This window comes from Salminus brasiliensis, chromosome 12 (assembly GCF_030463535.1).
Source record: "Salminus brasiliensis chromosome 12, fSalBra1.hap2, whole genome shotgun sequence".
NCBI lineage: Eukaryota > Metazoa > Chordata > Actinopteri > Characiformes > Bryconidae > Salminus > Salminus brasiliensis.
This window is the reverse complement of record NC_132889.1, coordinates 39,035,697-39,052,829: the sequence shown is the minus strand read 5'-3', so window position 1 is coordinate 39,052,829 and position 17,133 is coordinate 39,035,697. Positions and strand designations below refer to the sequence as shown.

Here is a 17,133-nt window from a genome sequence, read left to right as displayed (position 1 = left end):
TATCATCATCAGCACAAACATAAAGACCCCCCAAACACAGTGATAATCTAATAGAGTCGGAGGACTTTTATTATTTATTATTTATTTTTTTTTAAACAAAACAAATAATGCTGTTTTTAAAATTAATTTTAATAGAATCAACGCTCGTACAGTATTGTATAGTATATTTAATAAATATTTATATTATTTTAGTTTAGTTAAACTATATTTAAAATGTATTTGTTAGTCTTTATAAAACTATATAAAATATATATAAACTAAACAGCTCAGTAAGGCATTTAAAATGAATAATTAAAAAAAAGAATCATATATTATCATTTATTTCACGCGTTTAACATGTTATTCTTTTAATAATATATTTATTTAATCATATTTTTGGTATAAAATCCCGAAGGAAATTTAGCTGCCGGTAGCAATTACACAATACAGCACAGTAATACAATACAATAATAAGGAATAATAAAGCTAAATAATAAAGATAAGAAAAAAATAAATAGGAAGAACGAGAATAAAGAATGAAAAAATGTGCAAGAGAGGCTTAATGACAATAATAAATATAGAGCAGATAAATTACAGTAATATATATATATATATATATATATATATACAAGTATGTCGAATATCTTCTACTTAATATATAGAACAAATGAATTTAAATACATCAAATATAACCTATTATTTATTTATATATTTTTAATATTTACTCATTTCTCCAGTCTGTGCTCTCTGCTCCCCCTCCTCTACTTTAAACAGTACAGCAGCAGTTCGCGTGCACGCGCATCCATACCGGCTCATACCGGTATTGAGAGAGAGAGACAGAGACAGAGACAGAGAGAGAGAGAGAGACGGGAGAACCGGGACAGAGAGGGACAGGGAGAGACACGGAGAGGGGACATGTGGTGAGGAGAGGAGTGGAAAACGGACAGAACCGTTTTATTGACACTGTCGGGTCTTGGTCCGGTTCCGTTTGATCACCCGACTCTGAATCTCTCTGTCTCGCAGCGCTGCTCTCCGCCTCTCTCTCCTCAGAGAACCGGTCCAGATGCTAGAAGGAAACCCCAACATTTAAACACTTAAGCTGCCGTTTCTTCCCGGGGAAACACCGACAGCTGCCCGGCGTCTTTCCGCCTCCTCGGTGAGTAAAACTCTCACACACTTCCGAGCAGTTCTGTGGGAAATGTGGATCCGCCGGTTGTAAAGCCCTGTGAGGAAACGTTAGCGAATCAGAATCGACTCACTGGTTCAACTCAGTTAGCAACGCAAATAAATGATTCTCCTGTTTTTGGTGAAACTCGAGCAAAAAGAGCTGAAACTCGGAGCTGTGGTCCAGTCAGCAGAACTCCTGGGTGCATTAGTTCTCAGTGAGCCAACCGACTCAAACGAATCGTTCGTTTGAAGCGGTTCTTCACAATGAATCAGATGTACCGATTCACAAGTTCAGAACAGTGCTTTGTTCATTCACTGAGGACTAATCTAAATCTAATCTTCCTTTCAAAAGTGACTCATTTATTTATAAAGATATTTTACGACTTTATATTTGAGCTATAAGATCCAGTCTTATTTATTTGAAATCCTTTGTTTGATCTGCTATATATGTACCTGTTTATTTATACAATTTTGTTTTTTGTTTATTTTGAGAAATTGTTTTAATGTTTCATGTTTCAGTGTTTCTATAAAAATGTATTAATATGCCTTGAATAGTTTTCTCTAATATAGTTGTTTTATATTTTACAGTTTTAACATTAACATAATTATTATTTAAATTTAATTTATTATGTTAAAAATACATATTTATACATTGGAAATTAAAACTAATGCGAAAATGTGTTGGTAAGTGTATATAGTTGCTAAATACATATTTCATTTAATATATTGGATACTATTTATTATAACTAAAACTTAAAATATTTAACGACAAAGAGAATAAAGGTGACTCGTGGAGAAGTTCAAATGAATCAGTGAATCAAATGTTGGATTCACTGAAACTGACAGCGCGACAGTTAGAAAGAATCGGTTCGGTACATTGAATCGGATCTTCCCATCACTATTGCTGCAATGCACTGTGCTACAGCTCACTTGCGTCATCTGCAGTTGGTGTTACACGTGTTAAACACACACACACACACACACACACACACACACTCACACACCACACCCTTTACTTATCACACTGTTTATTCTGATATTAGTTTTTTTCAGTAAATGTTGAAGCCTAGAACAAAACACACAAACAGCTGTACTTTAGTTTGTAGTTTAGATTTCAGGTAGCACTGGAGACAAATACTCATAATATCATTTTTGTAAGACAGAGCTGAACTGAGAAATCTCACTGCTGGCACTAATGACCAAATCTTTGAGTTTATTAACGAGTTGCAGTTGAGAAATGAGGTACCAACAGCATCGGCCCTCTATCATCTGCAGTCAGCCCCCTGGTCCATCACACTATTTGGTCATCAGCCCGGTCCTGCTGGAACACCTTGTCCATTCACACAGCAGCTGCTGGACGAGCAAGGCGTGCTCTGTCTCTTCTCATGTATTCCTCCTGCAGTGACATCATTCCCAAAACTTCCAAAACAATTCAGTCCTGGGGTCTCATCTACACCCCACTGGCCACCAGGGGTGTGAGAAAATATCAGTATTTTAAAATATGGTGATATTATGTATTGCAACACTGTATCGATTCTCAAAACCACAGTCTTGATTATTAATGAATAGTGTGAATAGTAAGATTGGTGGCAGACAGTGGTTCATTTACTGTTGTGTTTAAACCCTGACCACTAGATGGCAGTGTTGTATTCTGTCGTCAGGTCTCACTGTTCTGGTTGTATAAAAAGTAAACCTTTCCCTTTACTCAGATTAAGGGCCCTATCTTACACCCTTCGCAAGGTGGGTCGCGATGCTCATTGCTATCTTAAACCCTGCCGAACAGTCTATTTTCATATATTCCGCCTGCGTCGTTTAAATAGCAACGCTGCTGATGGGCTCTGTGGTCTCGAAATGAGGTGTGTTCAGGTCAATTTCTGGCATATTGCTATCTTGGCAACAGAAAACGCAGGTGCTCCACTTTCTGAAAACAACCTAGGCAGACGTCAACAGTCAGACCTTCATTGCTGTCTTGGCGAGGGCCTTGCTGATTGGTTTATTGCATTTTACGACCAAAACACACCCCTGATTAATTAAGAGACTCAGTACATGTCTTTTGCGTGTTTTGAGCCGCGCAAGGCGTACTTTCCCCATTGTTACATTAGCAAGGACACACCCTAAATGAAGCTGCTCGGTGCGCAGATGATGGCAGGTCTAAGATCTCTAACATAGGGCCCACAATGTGTATGACTGTGTTTTTCTACTCTGACAGTTACATCACCCTGTTTACAGAATCAGAATATATAACAGGATACTGCCTCCTAACCCCTGCATGGTGATACATATCATATCTGGATATGATGCTGCTGCTAAATCTAATACTTTTGGGATGAGTTGAGGACTTGGGGATGATGAGGTGGGGTGGCTCCTCCAGAATCTAGTAGAAAGTCTTCTCTGGACAGTAGAGACAGTTACTCCAACAAAAGCAGGATCAGCTCTTTAATCCCCTTGATTTCAGAAGAAGCAGTGAATGAGCAGTGTCTCAATGCCCAGTAACTGTGTCCATATAGTGTAGGTCTTTAAAGCTGTGTAGGTCTTTAAAGCCGTGCAGTGGTATGTGTGAAGGCTGTGCAGTGTTTACTTTACTCCTTCATTAAGGCTAAGCTGGCAGCTGTCCACACTAATCTAAAGACGTCCAAAGTAGGTGCTCACTCACAGCGGGTCAACCTGAGGCTGAGAGGAATAAACTCTGCTGCTATCAGAGGCAAAATCTGCTACAGGCCTGCTGTGTTTGCTGTTACAACAGGCAGTGATGTGCATGTCTGACCCCGTCCTTCAGTAACAGAACTTCTGCTTTAGCACAGGAACAAAAGGGTGATTGACTTTATTTCCTTTTCATGAAGATAAGTTACTATTAATGGATCTGGTATCTGCTACTTTAAGCCAGGTCCAGTTCCGTTCCTTTGTTTTTGCCGCTGTGTTCAAGCATGAGCATAAACGCTCTGAAACACGGCAGCTCCAGAGTGTGAACTGTGGAGTAAAACCACCCAGAAAACACAAGTCTGTCTGATCCTGGAACTGAGTGAACTGAGTTACTACAAACCTCATATTTTGTTTTTCAGACAGGAATCTTTGAGCCATGAAGGGACAGATGCCCACAATGCGGGCGTGTATGAGCGCCAACGTGTACCCGCAGGTTCCTGATGGAGGCTGGGGCTGGGCCGTGGCCATGGCCTTCTTCTTCACAGAGGTCTTCACCTATGGCATCATCAAAATCTTCGGCATCTTCCTGCAGGACTTTACAAACCATTTTGAAGAGTCCAACAGCCGAGTGTCCTGGATCGTCTCCATCTGTGTCTTTGTGATGACCTTCACAGGTCAGACACGCTGCCCAGCACTTTCACTTTCATTAGCACAAAGCTTAGAAATCAGCAGCTGTATTAGGCTCATAAAACGATAAAGATAAAGATCAAATTCAATCTTTTTGAGAATGATAAAGTATTTTTAGTATTATTCCTTTTTGTAACTACAACATCTGACAGTGTGCAAACTGATACGTGCTAGATAATTAACTATTATTGGACTATTATTATTATTGGTATTATTATTATTAGTTGTAGTAATAATAATTCTGCTCATTTTGGAAAAAAATATTTAGGAATATCCCACATAGTGGAGCACTTGCTAACATGAAAAGGTTTATCTTATGAAAAACCAAGTATCTTGAAATTGAAGACACTCCCCCAGTCTGTTCAGCCTTATATGGATTTTACTCTATGTTTTGAATCTGTTGTTTTTGTGATGTCACAAAAACCAACACACCTAAACATAGCTGCCTATTCAGCCTACAGGAGGCATGGCAAGGCAAGAGGGGTTTATTTGTATAGCACCTTTCAAACTCAGTGGCAATACAGAGTGCTTCACATAAAGAAAAATAAAAGACATTCCTGAGATCTAGCACCTTAGAAAAGTTACAATTTAATAAACAGAAAATGAAGACCAAAGAAATAAAATGTTTTAAATTAAAAATATAAAATAATTAAAAGAAAGTTAAAAATAGCTTAAAATGTAAAGTGCAAAATCCAGAGCTCAATCATAGGCCCAAGAAAAAAGAAAAGTAACCCAGATTTAAATATTTCTTAATTCGGGGCGATCTAAGACTTTCATGCAGTCTGTTCCAGTTACACGCAGCTAAATGCTGCTCCCCCATGATTAGTTTGGACTCCAGGAGGTCAGCCTCGCCTGTTCACACGCAAGTTACATTTCAACCGTTTTCACATGTGAGCCCGAGATGTTCCTGTGTCCTTTGTACTGGGGGCTGACAGGGTAAACTCAGGGTAATGTACAACTGATCCAGACATTTGCATTCACACATACAGCTCCTCCGGGTTCTGTGTTAATGAGGCACAGCACAAGGTAGCCAGAACAGAGCTTATCTACAATAAAATGATATTATATCTAAAATTATAACTGTTTTAAATATCATAAGTAGACTTAAATGCAAAAAATATATTTGTTTATTTTTTTCTAGGATTGAAAATGTTCTTAAATTAAGGATATGGGCCCTTTAATGATTATCTGCGTCATACAGCCAGCGTTCTAAACTTCAATGTACTGATGTACTGAAAATGTACTGAAAACTGACCGTCAGCATAACTAAAAAAAAATAGTTATTATTTGTAAACAAAAATAAATAAATTAATCAAGTAAATTACATCGTCCATCAGATTTAAAGCATCACTGCTCGTCTCCACGTTTGCAGTATGTGAATAATAAGACCCCTAAGCAGAAGGGCTCCACACACAGCAGTCTGGATTGAGACGCAGCCGTTTTTCCATTAATGTGGAGCACATTTGGAAATAGGTCATAAAGAAAGTGTTTTCTCAGGACGGTGAGCTCATGCTGTTATAAAAGCTGGGTGCAAATACATCTCAGCCGGTTATATTGCTGAAGTGTCATGTGATCCATTATGTTCCCACAAGGCTAATAACGAGCCTCTAGCTTTTTCCCATGCATGCAGTCTTAGCAAAAGTTTGGGCACCCCTGTTCAAACGGTATTCGCTGGTATGTCTGCCAAGAAGTAGCCCACATCTGCTTAGTTCACCTTATTATTATTAATAATAATAATAATAATAATAATAATAATGATAATGATAATGATAATAATAATAAAATAGTTAGGGGTAATGAAAAGTCCATGCGAAAAAAGTTATGATGTCTGTATGTAAATGTATGTGCTGAGTTGGACTGGGCGAAGGCCCGGCTGTTGTCAGCGCAGACTAGAACTCTGCCTCTTTTTTGTGACAAAGCTTTATGTTGCGTCATGTTTCTGTGCACAGACACACATTCTTCCAGCTGAAAGGAGCTGAAAGCAGCAGCTTTCCCTGTGCAAACACAGTTAATCACTCAGAAGGCCAGAGGTAACGAGGGCTTATCCAGAATGAAACTTGCAAGTGATAGGCCTGGATGACCTCAGTGCACCGAGAGCAGCACAGTGCTGCACACACACTGCTCTGAATTTGACTCTGAAAGTAATTTTCCTGAGCACTGGTGGGTTAGGTTTACCAGGGTTGGTACTTCAGTGTAATGTGTGGAATAAGCTTGGAAATTGACTGTGGGATAAACAGTCTGTAATTTCTCCAAATCCCCTTAAAATAGCTGTTTTATTCTGAAGGAAATCACTCCAGAGTTATTACAATCAAACGACACACCCAGCAGATTCATACTGGATCAATTAATCGTGTATATTGACGATATTTGTGTTGTTTTTCTCTACAGCCCCGTTATCCACAGTGCTGAGTAACCGCTTCGGATGCAGGCCAGTGGTAATGTTTGGTGGTTTCCTGATCAGCCTGGGGACCATCAGCACAGCTTTCACACACTCCATCAACCAGATGTACATCACTGTGGGCCTTGTCTCAGGTACTTGTTCTGGGTATGGTACTTGTTGTATGATGTGTGTACAGTGAGTCCAAGAAGTATTTGATCCCTTGCTGATTTTCTTTGTTTGCCCACTAATAAAGACACTATCCTTCTGCACTTTTAATGGTAGATATATTCTAACATGGAGAGACAGAATATCAAGACAAAAATCCAGAATATAATTTTAAAGAATATATTTTAATTAATTTGTATTTCAATGAGGAAAATAAGTATTTGATCCCTCTTGCCAAACACACTCAATACTTAGTGGCAAAGCCTTTGTTTGCAAGCACAGCGGTGAGACGTTTGTTGTAGTTAACCACAAGTTTAGCACACACACCAGGGGGAATTTTGGCCCACTCTTCTTTGCAGATCCTCTCTAAATCATGAAGGTTGGTGGGCTGTCGCTTGGCAACTCTGACCTTCAGCTCCCTCCATAGATTTTCGATCGGATTGAGGTCTGGCGACTGGCTGGGCCACTCCATGACCTTAATGTGATTTTTCTTGAGCCAATCCTTTGTTGCCTTTGCTGTATGTTTAGGGTCGTTATCATGTTGGAAGACCCAACCACGGCCCATTTTCAGATCCCTGGCAGAGGGGAGGAGGTTGTCCCTCAGGATTGTGCGGTACATGGCTCCATCCATCTTCCCAGTGATGCGGTGAAGTAGCCCTGTACCCTTGGCAGAGAAACACCCCCAAAACATTATGCTTCCACCTCCATGCTTGACGGTGGGCACAGTGTTCTTGGGGTCATAGGCAGCATTTTTCTTCCTCCACACATGGCGGGTGGAGTTGAGGCCAAAAAGTTCAATTTTGGTCTCGTCTGACCACAAAACCTTCTCCCAATAACTTGGTTCATCTTTCAAATGATCATTGGCATACTTGAGGCGCGCCTCCACATGTGCTCTCTTCAGCAGGGGTACCTTTCGGGCACTGCAGGATGTGAATCCATTGTTGCGCAAAGTGTTGCCAATTGTTTCCTTGCAAACTGTGGTCCCAGCTGCCTTCAGGTCATTTGCTAACTCCTGCCGAGTGGTTGCAGGACGATTTCTGACTGTTCTCAGCATCATTGCCACCCCACGAGGCGAAATCTTCTTTGGAGCACCGGGCCGAGGTCTGTTGATTGTCATGTTATACTCTTTAAACTTTCTGATAATTGCACCAATAGTTGTTACTTTCACATCCAACACCTTACTAATCTTTTTGTAGCCCATTCCAGCTTTGTGAAGGTCAACAATTCTGACTCTGAGGTCCTGTGACAGCTCTTTGGTTTTACCCATGTTGGAGACTTGAAATCTGTGTGATCTGTCTGATTCTGTGGACAGGTGTTTTTCACACAAGTGATTAGTGAGAACAGGTGGCTTCAGGTCAGGTAACAAGTTGATTGGGAGTGTCTAACTGGTCTGTAAAAGCCAGAACTGCTAATGAATACTAAGGGATCAAATACTTATTTCACTCCATGAAATACAAATCAATTAATATATATTCCTTAGATTTATTTTCTGGATTTTCTTTTTAATATTCTGTCTCTCCATGTAAGAATACATCTACCATTAAAAGTATAGAATGATCATGTCTTTATTAGTGGGCCAACGAAGAAAATCAGCAAGGGATCAAATACTTCTTGGACTCACTGTATATGTGTATGTATTTATGTGTGTGTGTGTGTGTGTGTGTGTGTGTGAATTGTTTCTATGTTCTTGTTTCTTTAAAACAGTGCTAACGTCTAGTAGTGGTTACTGAAAAATTCATGGTGGATAATGACTAATAATGGATACAAATAAAATATAGTAGATACTGAATCATTCATAGTAGATACTGAATAATTAATTGAGGATACTGAATAATTCATAATAGATACTGAGTAATTATTTGAGGATACTGAGTAATTAATTGAGAATACTGAATAATTCATAATAGATACTGAATATTTATTTGAGGATACCAAATAATTCATAATAGATACTAAATAAGTATTTGGGGATATTGAATAATTTATAATAGATACTGAATAATTATTTGAGGATACTGAATAATTCATAATAGAAGATACTGAATAATTCATAATAGATACTGAATAATTAATTGAGGGCACTAAGTAATTCATTGAGGATACTGAATAATCAATTCAGGATACTGAATAATCAGTTGAGGATACTGAATAATCAATTGAGGATACTGAATAATTCATAATAGATACTGAATAATGAATTGAGGATACTGAATAATCAAATTAAGGATACTGAATAATTCATAATAGATACTGAATAATTAATTGGGGATACTGAGTAATTCATTGAGGATACTGAATAATCAATTGAGGATACTGAATAATTAATTGGGGATACTGAGTAATTCATTGAGGATACTGAAAAATATAATCCCAGCTTTACTCCTGTTTCCCACTGTCCTCTTTCTGCTGAGTCACTGCACAAGTGCAATGTGTGCCTTTGAAACAGTCTAACTGTGATTGAAATAAATCAATATAATTCACAATTTTTCTTGAAGGTACTGAGAGGGAATCCAAGCAGTGCTCCGACTGATCTGACCACCGTTTGTTTACAGAATTGGCCGAGTCACGATTCCACGGCTTATACTTATAACAGGATGATCTGTGTTGTAATATGCCTGTGCAGATTTGACTGACCTTTACCACAGTGATGAAAGAGGCTGCACAGTTTTTAATGCGTTAATATCAAACATTTTTCATCCTGTAAAAAATAGCACCGGACATTTGTTTTGCTTTTATTTTTCTTTATTTATGTCTATGAATGCAATCAATGTCATGCGCTACGCACTGCTAGCTTTCCCCAAATATTAGAGCACTTAATCCAACAATTTCTTTGTTTTTTCTTGTCTCCTTTTTTGTCTCCTAATTGCAGTTTTCTTTCAGAATTGTGCTCACCGGGTCCTGTGGAAGCCAGCGGCTTGGTGCATGCCGTGCTTTAGCCCCAGCAGCCTGGCCTGAGCCTGTGTCAGTAGAGGGCGCCAGTGGCTGTTATCCTTTGTGCTGTTTGTTTACAGGCCTGGGCTACTGCCTCACTTTCCTGCCTACAGTCACCATCCTCTCGCAGTACTTCAACAAGCGCCGCTCGCTCGTCACATCCGTCGCCTCGACTGGAGAATGTTTCTCCCTCTTCGCTTTGACTCCAGGTAACACCCTCAGCCACGGTGCTAATATCTGTAATGTATAATACTGGATGGAGCTCCACCACTATCATTTCAGAGAACACAGTTCTTCCACTGCTCCACAGCTCAATGCTGTGCTTTTATACCCCTCTAGCCCTAGGACAGAGTTCTATTCTATTGGCAGTACGTCTCGACAGGGACTAGACGAGCTGTATCAGCAATGAGTGCAGTCTAATGTAGCTGAATGCATTCATTCATAGGGGTGTCCATAAACAGTTGGCTGTACAGTGTATTTATTAAGCTGCACTGTTAATGAATTTACCTAGTGATTATTCTCTCATCAGATGACCGAGCAACATCAATTGTGTTGCATCATAGTTTTGAATATTTATGAAATCCCTTTGTCCCGTACTTTTATTCGTTTAAACCTGTGTGCAGTTAAAGGACAGTTTCCCTGTTGAAAATAATCCCAAAGCACTGTTCATGTTTCACACTGCTGCTCTTTGTCTCCCACCCTGCAGCCCTGAGCATCCTGAAAGCTCATGTCGGCTGGAGGAACTGTCTGGTTGTCATTGGGCTCATGCAGGCGTCACTCATTGCCTTTGGAGCGCTGCTCAAACCCATCATCATCCAGCCTCAGCCCACTTCTCCAGAGGAGGACGAGGAGGAGGAGGGGCCTCAGTCTCCCCTCAAACAACCTGAAGCCAAATACGAGCAGGAGAATGAGTTCACCAGAACCTCCTTCAGCTCTGTGGACTCCGGGGTGCAGTCCATCTCCTCCTCTAGATCAAACCTGGCTGAGGGTCAGAGGTAGGACTGCACAGTGTATTGTTTGTTAATAACCTGACATCGGTTTTGCAGTACTGGTATCGCAGAAGTCTGTTGTATACATAATTAATGGTATAATTAATAAAATTCAGGTAGAGTATGAGTGATGTATACTTTGTCTGATTTTAAAGTTCTACAGAATTTCTGGAAATATCTGAGCTAATTAACAGAAACCACAAAAACAGCTCCACTATGATCCAACAGTATTTACAATAAAGACTTTACATTGATTGAAAACTGAATTTTACAATTGAGAACCGACAGTCGTATATGATAGTTAAGAGTTAGAAGCTTAACCCTGTTGTTTAGTAAAGCGCTATTTAACTAGATTTATTCATTTAATTTCTGACTATATTAAACTAAGAAATGAAGAAACATATCTGAGTCTTTAATTAATGACTACAAGAAACACCACCATCATCACCTGGTGCTCCATCAAATACTTTTGGATGAGTTGGGGAGTTGGGGATGAGGTGATGAGTAACACTAACACACTTGTCCATATAGTGTATCTCTCCAGAAGCAGGGTTGGAGACCATATAAACTTCATTTGCATTATTTAGTCACACATGTGACTAACTCGTCACACTCACTGTTATCCAGCTATAAGGAGGCCTAAGGGGAAGGAAGAAGTCTAGCCATGTTAGCTGAGCTGAAAACAGATCCAGTGAGAGGTTATTATTGTAATAATTGTTATAATCATTATCAAATGTGACTGAAATTCCCATCTCTAATCAGTATCTGTGACACAATTAGCAGGTTCTAATGGGAAGATATACCACAGTCACTACATGCAGACGTACAGCTGTAATGTGGCGTTGTGTTTGTATTGTGCAGCCCGAGTCGGAACGCAGCAGAGAGAGGCTCAGAACAAACCACAGAACTGGAGCTGCAGGAGGTACGAGAGGAGGTGGAACCACCACCCCTTCCTTCAACTCCTCTGAAACAGCCCACAAAGCAGCTGGAGCAGAAGGAGCAGGTACCTCGGGAGGCTCGACCGAAGCTGCTGGACTTCTCCGTGCTCAGGGACTGCAGCTTTATCTGCTACTCGCTCTTCGGCCTCTTCGCCACACTGGGCTTTTTCGCCCCTCAGCTCTACATAATCGATCTGAGCGTTAGCTGCGGACTGGAGCGCAATCAAGCTACCTACATGCTGTCCACGATGGCTGTGGCAGAAATATTCGGACGCCTCTCCATCGGTTGGGTACTGAACCGCCGGCCGATCCGGAAAATCTACATCCTGCTGATCTGCACGGCGCTGCTGAGCCTGGTGCTGGCGCTATTCACTGCCGTCTCCGAGTTCTGGGGGCTGGCTTGCTGCTGCGCCGCCTGCGGCTTCCTGTTCGGCACCGTGGGCTCCACCCACATCCCCATGCTGGCCGAGGACGATGTGGTGGGCATCGAGAGGATGTCGTCAGCTGTCGGGGTTTACGTTTTTATCCAGAGCTTCGCTGGGCTGGCTGGACCACCGCTAGCAGGTAAAACACTTTCTTTCTTTCTTTCAGAAAGTCCCTTTAACACGGAAATGTAGTCGATCAGCTGAGATGTAGTGTCCTTACCTTGGCAAGTGAGAACACCTTTAATCAAGTGTCATATATAATATTTCTTGTTACGAGATCACATGAGTAAGACAATATATTTATTGATGTTTCTAATTGTTTTGAGTCATTTAATAAGGCTTATCCTATTGAAACCTGATCTACCAATAGAATAAGATTGTTTTAAATAGAGACAATAACCTAAAATAAGCCAGAAATGTTTATAATTTTTAGAAATCTCCCAATGAGAAATAGTATTAGATGACAGTCCTACAGTGTCTGAAACCACATAAGCAAGCCTGTTAAGAGATTACTGAACACCTCTGAACACATAAGCTTACATTGCTTGTTATTTCCATCAGTAAACTTCAAACAAGTAAACACAAACAGTGTGTTTAGTTACTGTCTACATTTTGGGGAATTGGTATATCACTGGAATGGCTCTTAAACACTTATCAAAAATAGGTTCTTTGATTCGTAGCAATACTGGAACCCATTTTGGTGATATATTATTATTTAAAGAACCACATCCAACCGCTTAGAGCTGGGCAATATGGTGGTGATGTATCGTTATCATGATCAACAATATTATTTTCGGAGTGTATCATGGATATCGTCAGTACAACACTGACAAGCTATTTAATTCACAAAGAGCATTTTGCGGGTTTCAGACCACGCTTGTTTGGCTGAGGCAAGGAAAGGGAACCCGAGAAACTTGAGCTTTGAAGTTATGAGACCCGAAACCAGACCTCCTCCCTTTTTTTGTTGCCAAGCTGAGATTAAACATAAGTGGAAGTACAAGGAGGAGCTGGGGCGGTAAATTTTCGGCATGAGGAGGGGAGAGAAGTGGTTTTATAGGATGCGTAGTACTGAGAGGAGGGGTATGCTGTGGTCCTTCTCCCACACTTTTAGTTATTACATAACTCCATCATTAGTGTTGTTTAGTCGGATGTGCAGAATTAAAATCACTGTACTGAGAATTTTGATCAAATCTGGGGCTTCTTTTGCATTTTATTTGTATCTAAATATCTTATATTGTGTATCGTAAAAATGTCAAAACAGTATTGTGATACAATGTATTTGGTATATATCGCCCAGCCCTACAAGAGACAACCTCTTTAAACAAGAACCATTTCAGCTTTCAAATGATTTTTCAGTTGTTATGGTTCTCTGTAGAACCACTGCCTTTGCTGAGGAACCCCTTTTTAAGAGTGTAGACACTGGAAGCCCACTTACAGTACTGAACCTGAGTGTGTGTGTTTACAGGAGCATTAGTGGACCTTACGCTGAATTACGGCTCGGCCTTCTACACCAGCGCGGCCGGCGTGGGCGTGGGGGCACTGTTTCTGGGATTGGTGCGACCCACCAAATTAGGACTGTGCACCTGCCGGAGGAAGAGTGTGACGCAGGAGGAGAAACAGGAAAACACACACAGTGAGGATACACCCGCAGACTTCCTGGAGGTGGACCTGGCTGTGGAAAGCAGCCCTTCCAAGAGCCAGATGGATTCAGCAGCAGTCTGAAAACACACACACACACACACACACACACACACACACACACACACAGAGAGTGTGTTGAATTTACTTGACTGCAGTGTGTGCATTATTTCCACATGAACTAAAAAACAACAAAAAATAAAATACATCAGCACCATCGCTGAGAGAAATTAAACTCAGAGACAAAACTGTGTTGATGTAATCAGATATTTCTGTTGATGTCAAATCCTCCTAACTCCCAAAGCTCCCATTCACAATGATATACACACTACATGGACAAAAGAATTGGGACACTTGATCATTCGTTGGAGTAGTACAAGATTTAGAGTGTTAGATTTTGGAGCTGTGAGGATTTGATTGCATTCAGCAACAAGAGTGTTCGTGAGGTCAGGCTGTTGGATGATGATCACCACCTCACCTCATCATCCCCAACTCATCCCAAAAGTACTGGATGAAGCTCCACCACCATCATCCCAGAGAGCACAGTTCCTCCACTGCTCCACAGCTCAATGCTGGGGGGCTTTATACCCCTCTACTAGCCCACGCCTGGCATTAGGCAGCATGGAGCCGATAGGGTCATGATGTTGATCTGCTCCAGAGAGTCCTATTCTATTGGCAGTACTTCTTCTCTACAGGAACTAGACAAGCTGTGTGTGTGCATTTGCACATCTGTGTCAGCAATGGGTGCAGCTTACAGTAGCTGAATGCAGTCATTAGAAGGATATAGCGTGTATATAAATAAAAGAAAAGATAAAAGAAACTATTTTTATAGGTTAAAATACTCTGGACAAGACAAAGCATTGCATTTTGTGGATTTCAGCAGTGGTGGCGCAGTGGTTCAGGCGTTGGCTCTGCCAGCAGGAGGTCGCAGGCTCGACCCCCGGTGATGCCACAGCCATCTGTTAGTGACCGGGAGTCCCAGAGAGCATAACTGCCCTCTGGTCCCACACCTTCCCCTATCACTCAGCCTGGACGAAGCGAGGCAGTGTGGGTGTCTGTAACTGACCTAACCGCATTAGCAGTAGGGGTCTCCTCCAAGCGTGTTGAGCTCCAGTGTTAGCAGCAGCTTGAGGAGATGTGGTGGAGCTTCTTCTCAGTTCTCAGAGGAAGGCCGTTCTAGCCTTCACGGCCCGCGCTGGGAGCATTGAGAGGAGTTCTAGATAGCGGGATTTTAATAATGACTAAAACTGAGGTCTATTTCAGAGTCCTGTACGGCTCTGTCCATCATTCTGGACTCGTGGCTTTTCTCCACTTTCACTTATTTATCTAGTAGCTGTAATTATACAAATCTCTGAAGGACAGAATACACTGATTATTGTTTTTTTATGTTACAGAACTTTCTTTTATATAACTTTATTCACACAAACACAGATGTTCTGTATTATTCATGTGGAAATGATGTACTTAACTTGATGCACATTTAACTTGAACGATTCTCCCCAAAGAAGGACCTTCGCAATCCCCTTTTCGGTGCCTCGTTTTCTCAACACTTTTAGTTTATTTTTCTTTTATTTGGACCAAATGAAAAACCTCGGAGAACTCTGCTGTTCGGTGGCTTTGTGAAATAATCTCACTGTTTATTTCTGTTAGCTTAGCATAGGCCTCATTATCCAGCGATTACAGACTATACTAATGTTTTCTTTGAGGTAAATACCTGTGTACTTGTTCACACCAGGGCGTGTTTTGCCTGTTCATGGTTTATCCATTAGTATTTAATGGAAACCCGGCTTCTTTTTAACCGAGGAGGGCGTTTGAACGGCTAGCTTAGTTTTCGCTAGCTACCTAGCTTCTTAGTGGAATTTCCGTTCCACCTTAAATAGCGCCGCAGTTACAGCCAGCCGCCCTGCCGCCTTAACGGCTATCTAACGGACTGCGGTGTCATTTAAGGTGGAACTGGCATTTCCCCTGAGAAGCTAGCGGAGCTAACGTTAGCCTCGGGCTGCAGCCTCCGCTGGAGGTGTGAGGGGTCGTGTTGCCTCCAGGTCTTCCAGGTTTCGGAAAGAGGTTTTTCGTGAGAAGGCTTGTGTATGAAGGACAGAGGAGAGCGAATGTAGCAGATATTTGTTTTTATAAAAGAAAAGGTTTTAATGAATGAACAGCGGACCTCGTCGCTACGCCAAAACTCGCTGCATTACAACGAGCGGATGATCCAGTCGTCATTGAGTGTAAATGTATTTAATTGTATTTATTTTCATTCATTAGAAAACTTGAATACACGAATAAATTACGAGCGAGAAACAATCTGAATGGAAAAGAGGAAGAAAACACGTAAATCAGTAAAGTCTAGTTCTTCACCTGTAAGACTTGAACAGATCTGATGTTACGATTGCACTGTAGTTCATCTGTCTGTTTTCATTTTGGGCATCTGATTTCCTTTTTTAATTTTTATTTTTTGTGTAATGAAACCAAACAATAATGTAGAATCTGCCTTTAAATGCTGCAACTACTGCAATTAGAGTATTATTTCAAATAGAATAAACTGAGCTGGTGATTGTAGGGGTGTGTGGTTTTGTGAGCACGCCGAGGTTTCTGTGTTCTGGCGCCATCTGGTGATACAAGCGCAGTACTGCAGTTCGACCAGCGCTATCTGAGCGTTTATCTACAGTCCTTCCTGTGCACCACCCGAATGACTGCCCGAAGTCTGGAACCCGTGGACATCCGAAAATGCAGATGCTTTTCCCGGCCTTCAGGCGCTGCTTGTTTGAGGGTCTTCCTGCATCCGTTTGTCTTCAGTTGGATAAAAAGCTGCTCAGTTGTGCGAGGTCTTATTTCCAAATCTAAAATGAACTGAAATACTAATTAAAAATGAAAATATGATGTTGATAAAAACAAAATGTACAGAAATTATGATCATTCTGGACAATAATAAAGAACTGTTAACCGCTAGACCTGTTAATTGAAAGCCGTCTAATGTCGCCACCTAGTGTTTAGTCAGTGTAACGACTCTTAAGTACTATTTGGTATTTCAGTTCAATATCCAATTATTATTTTACTACTTGTGATATTTTGTGAATTAATCCAGTCTGATCTGAATAGAGACTACATTGCCTTTTATTGTATTAAGCAAGCATTTATTAACAAACCTGATAGAATTATCCTGATATCAAGATCAATAAACTCCACAGCAGCCTGTG

General features: G+C 40.8%; 1 protein-coding gene across 1 annotated transcript; it reads left to right on the top strand.

Moving 5' to 3' along the window:
• The first annotated feature begins 798 nt into the window (after nt 1-798).
• Nucleotides 799-16,885, top strand: slc16a6b (solute carrier family 16 member 6b). Its single transcript, XM_072693848.1, has 7 exons — nt 799-1,135; nt 4,206-4,460; nt 6,862-7,005; nt 10,030-10,158; nt 10,656-10,944; nt 11,800-12,440; nt 13,767-16,885. Exons 2-7 carry the CDS (start codon nt 4,223-4,225, stop codon nt 14,021-14,023), a joined length of 1,698 nt encoding a protein of 565 aa, XP_072549949.1. The 5' UTR covers nt 799-1,135; nt 4,206-4,222; the 3' UTR covers nt 14,024-16,885.
• Nucleotides 16,886-17,133: the final 248 nt, after the last annotated feature.

Coding starts and splice junctions, on each gene's coding strand:
- slc16a6b (XM_072693848.1), top strand. CDS start 4,223: ATGAAGGGACAGATGCCCACAATGCGGGCGTGTATGAGCGCCAACGTG. Junction 4,461..6,861: donor CTTTGTGATGACCTTCACAG/GTCAGACACGCT, acceptor TTTTCTCTACAG/CCCCGTTATCCACAGTGCTG. Junction 10,159..10,655: donor CCTCTTCGCTTTGACTCCAG/GTAACACCCTCA, acceptor CCCACCCTGCAG/CCCTGAGCATCCTGAAAGCT.